The sequence below is a fragment of the Terrapene carolina genome, unplaced genomic scaffold, assembly GCF_002925995.2.
Source record: "Terrapene carolina triunguis isolate 2854851 unplaced genomic scaffold, T_m_triunguis-2.0 Scaffold58, whole genome shotgun sequence".
Lineage (NCBI taxonomy): Eukaryota > Metazoa > Chordata > Testudines > Emydidae > Terrapene > Terrapene triunguis.
The window spans coordinates 21,586,863-21,589,196 of record NW_020664409.1 but is presented as its reverse complement, the minus strand read 5'-3'; the positions used below and the strand labels follow the sequence as shown (position 1 = coordinate 21,589,196).

General features: G+C 39.8%; 1 protein-coding gene across 1 annotated transcript in view; it reads right to left on the bottom strand.

The window, feature by feature from the left end:
• Positions 1 to 2,334, bottom strand: part of LOC112105814 (protein-glutamine gamma-glutamyltransferase 5-like) — a 60,165-nt gene that overhangs the window by 49,538 nt on the left and 8,293 nt on the right. The window contains exons 11-12 of the mRNA XM_029914121.1: positions 1,303 to 1,436; positions 24 to 180 (exon numbers count right to left, since the gene is read on the bottom strand). Coding sequence (XP_029769981.1) covers positions 24 to 180; positions 1,303 to 1,436 — 291 coding nt within the window. The remainder of the gene's footprint in view (positions 1 to 23; positions 181 to 1,302; positions 1,437 to 2,334) is intronic.

The window sequence follows — 2,334 nt, the reverse complement described above, 5'->3', positions numbered from 1 at the left end:
TGGGGGGCAGGGCCGCACACAACCTGGGGGGCAGGGCCGCACACAACAGCATTGGCATATCCTTTGCAGTAGCCAAACTTGTGGCATCTGAAGTTGGCCAGGAGCCGGTGACAGCCTTCCCTGTAAGGTGTAAACTCCACTATGGTTCGTGCCTGGTGATTAGCAGCCAGTGTTCCCAAACTGAATGAAGAGATAGAAAGGAAAATGTTCTTTGTCACATACATAGCTTATACTTATGCAGCAGTAGAAACTGGCTATATGCCTGTTATGTTCGATCTGTTTTTGTGATAACTCTGCCATATGCCATCTCTATCCTAGACTATAAAATTTTGTGCCAGAGGAGGGAGGCAAAAAAAAAAAAATCATATAATGAAATAACATGACTTTTCCTTCTTATTCAGGGGAAGGTTATTACCAGAATTTACCAGTGCCCTTTTATTAATCCCACAGAGTCATCCAAAATTTGTTTCAACAATGCTTTATACTTTTTCACTTCAGCACCGTAATTGGAAGCCAATTCCACCTATTCTGAGAAATACCAGCCCCTTGAATTCTTTGTAAAGATAGCATATTCCATTCTAACTTCACTTTAGGTCTTCTATTTCTGGTCTGTCTGACTACCTCAAGTTCATTGAGCTTTATTAGATGAGTTGTACATACTTCAATGAGAATGCACCTTAATAGTTTTTTTTCAAGACTAAATAGTCCCAAACTTTGTCAGTTTTTCCTCACAACCAGAAATAGCAACAGATACTAACCAGTTGCTAAACTCCTTTTGGGGTAGGATGGCAAACACAGCAGGTACTAGGTGCCACCCTTCCCCAGTGGAGAAACTATGGGCTTACAAGGTACCCTGGTGACCGACACTGCCTTTTTCCAATTTTGAATGAATTGTAGGTTAAAGAAAAGAATGTTGGGTATAGTGACTGTTTAGCAATGTATATTTAGGGAGATCCTCTTCACAGATTAAAAGGGATTATTGTACTCTCCCCACTAATAGAGGCTCTGCCTAACATATGGGTACCCAATTAGCATTTCTCTCAAAGGAAATAATGTGTTTCCTCCAATGGACAGTAGCTCTTAAATATTTTTAAATTATTTCTTTAAAAAATGAAAAAATATGCATATTCTCCCAGCACTAAATGCTCTATTATTTGCAAGGACAACTAGACTCTCAGTGCAGTCTCACAGCAAAGGCATGGACTGGTGGAGAGACAAAGTCCTATTCAGCAATAGAACAACTGAAATCTTCCAATGTCATATTCAACTGATGAATTCTGTTTAAATATTTGTTGAACTTACTCAATAGTTGTTGGCTCTTTGAACAGTCCACAACCTTCCAGGTTCAGTACACAGTTCCTCAGGTTCTCCTGGAGGGGATTGCAGAAGGAGATCTCTGCGGTGCACGTAGCATGCACCCTGGGTTTACCTAGGAGCTGATGAAAGACACAGGAACTCTCTTATGAATCAGCTTCCATACGAGGAGAGCTAAAAAGATGAGGGCTGCTCAGCTTAGAAAAGGGACAAGTAAGGGGATATGTGATAGAGGTCTATAAAATCATGAATGGTGTGGAAAATGTGAATAGAGAAGTGTAATTTACTCTGATAATACAAAAACCAGAGGTCACCCAATGAAATTAACAGGAAGCAGGATTAAGAGAAATAAGAAGTACTTTTTCACACAACATACAATTAACCTGTGGAACTCATTGCCATAAGATGTTATGAAGTCCAAAAATATAACTGGGTTAAAAAAAAAACAAAAAAAACCCTAGATGAGTTCATGGATGATAGGTCCATCAATGGCTATTAGCCAGTATGATCATGGATGCAACCTCATGCTTGGGGCAACCCTAAACCTCTGACTACCAGAAGCTGGAAGGGGAAAACAGGAGTGGTTCTCTCCAGAATTGCCCTGTAATGTATCCTGAAGCTCTGGTACTGGCCACTGTCAGAGACAGGATACTGGGATAGATGGATCATCGGTCTGATCCAGAATGGCTGTTCTTACGTTCTTGCATCCCTCCAAAAAATAGCATTTAGACTAGACTAGGATTTTAACAAAGCTGAAATATAAATAAGGAAATAAATGGAGATTTAAAAAGGGAGTTATTAACCTAAAAATCCCTTCCTGGTTTAAAGTTGGCAGACATCTCTCCTATGAGATGGGGTCAATTGTTATTAGATTCAAAATCAAATTCTCTGTTGGTAAAATGAAAAATAAAGAAAGTTCTGTTGCTTCCGATTTTTTCAGCACTACAAACACGCACGGTGATCTATGAATAGCTGTGTGTGTGTGTGTGTGTGTGTGTGTGTGTGTGTGTGTGTGTGTGT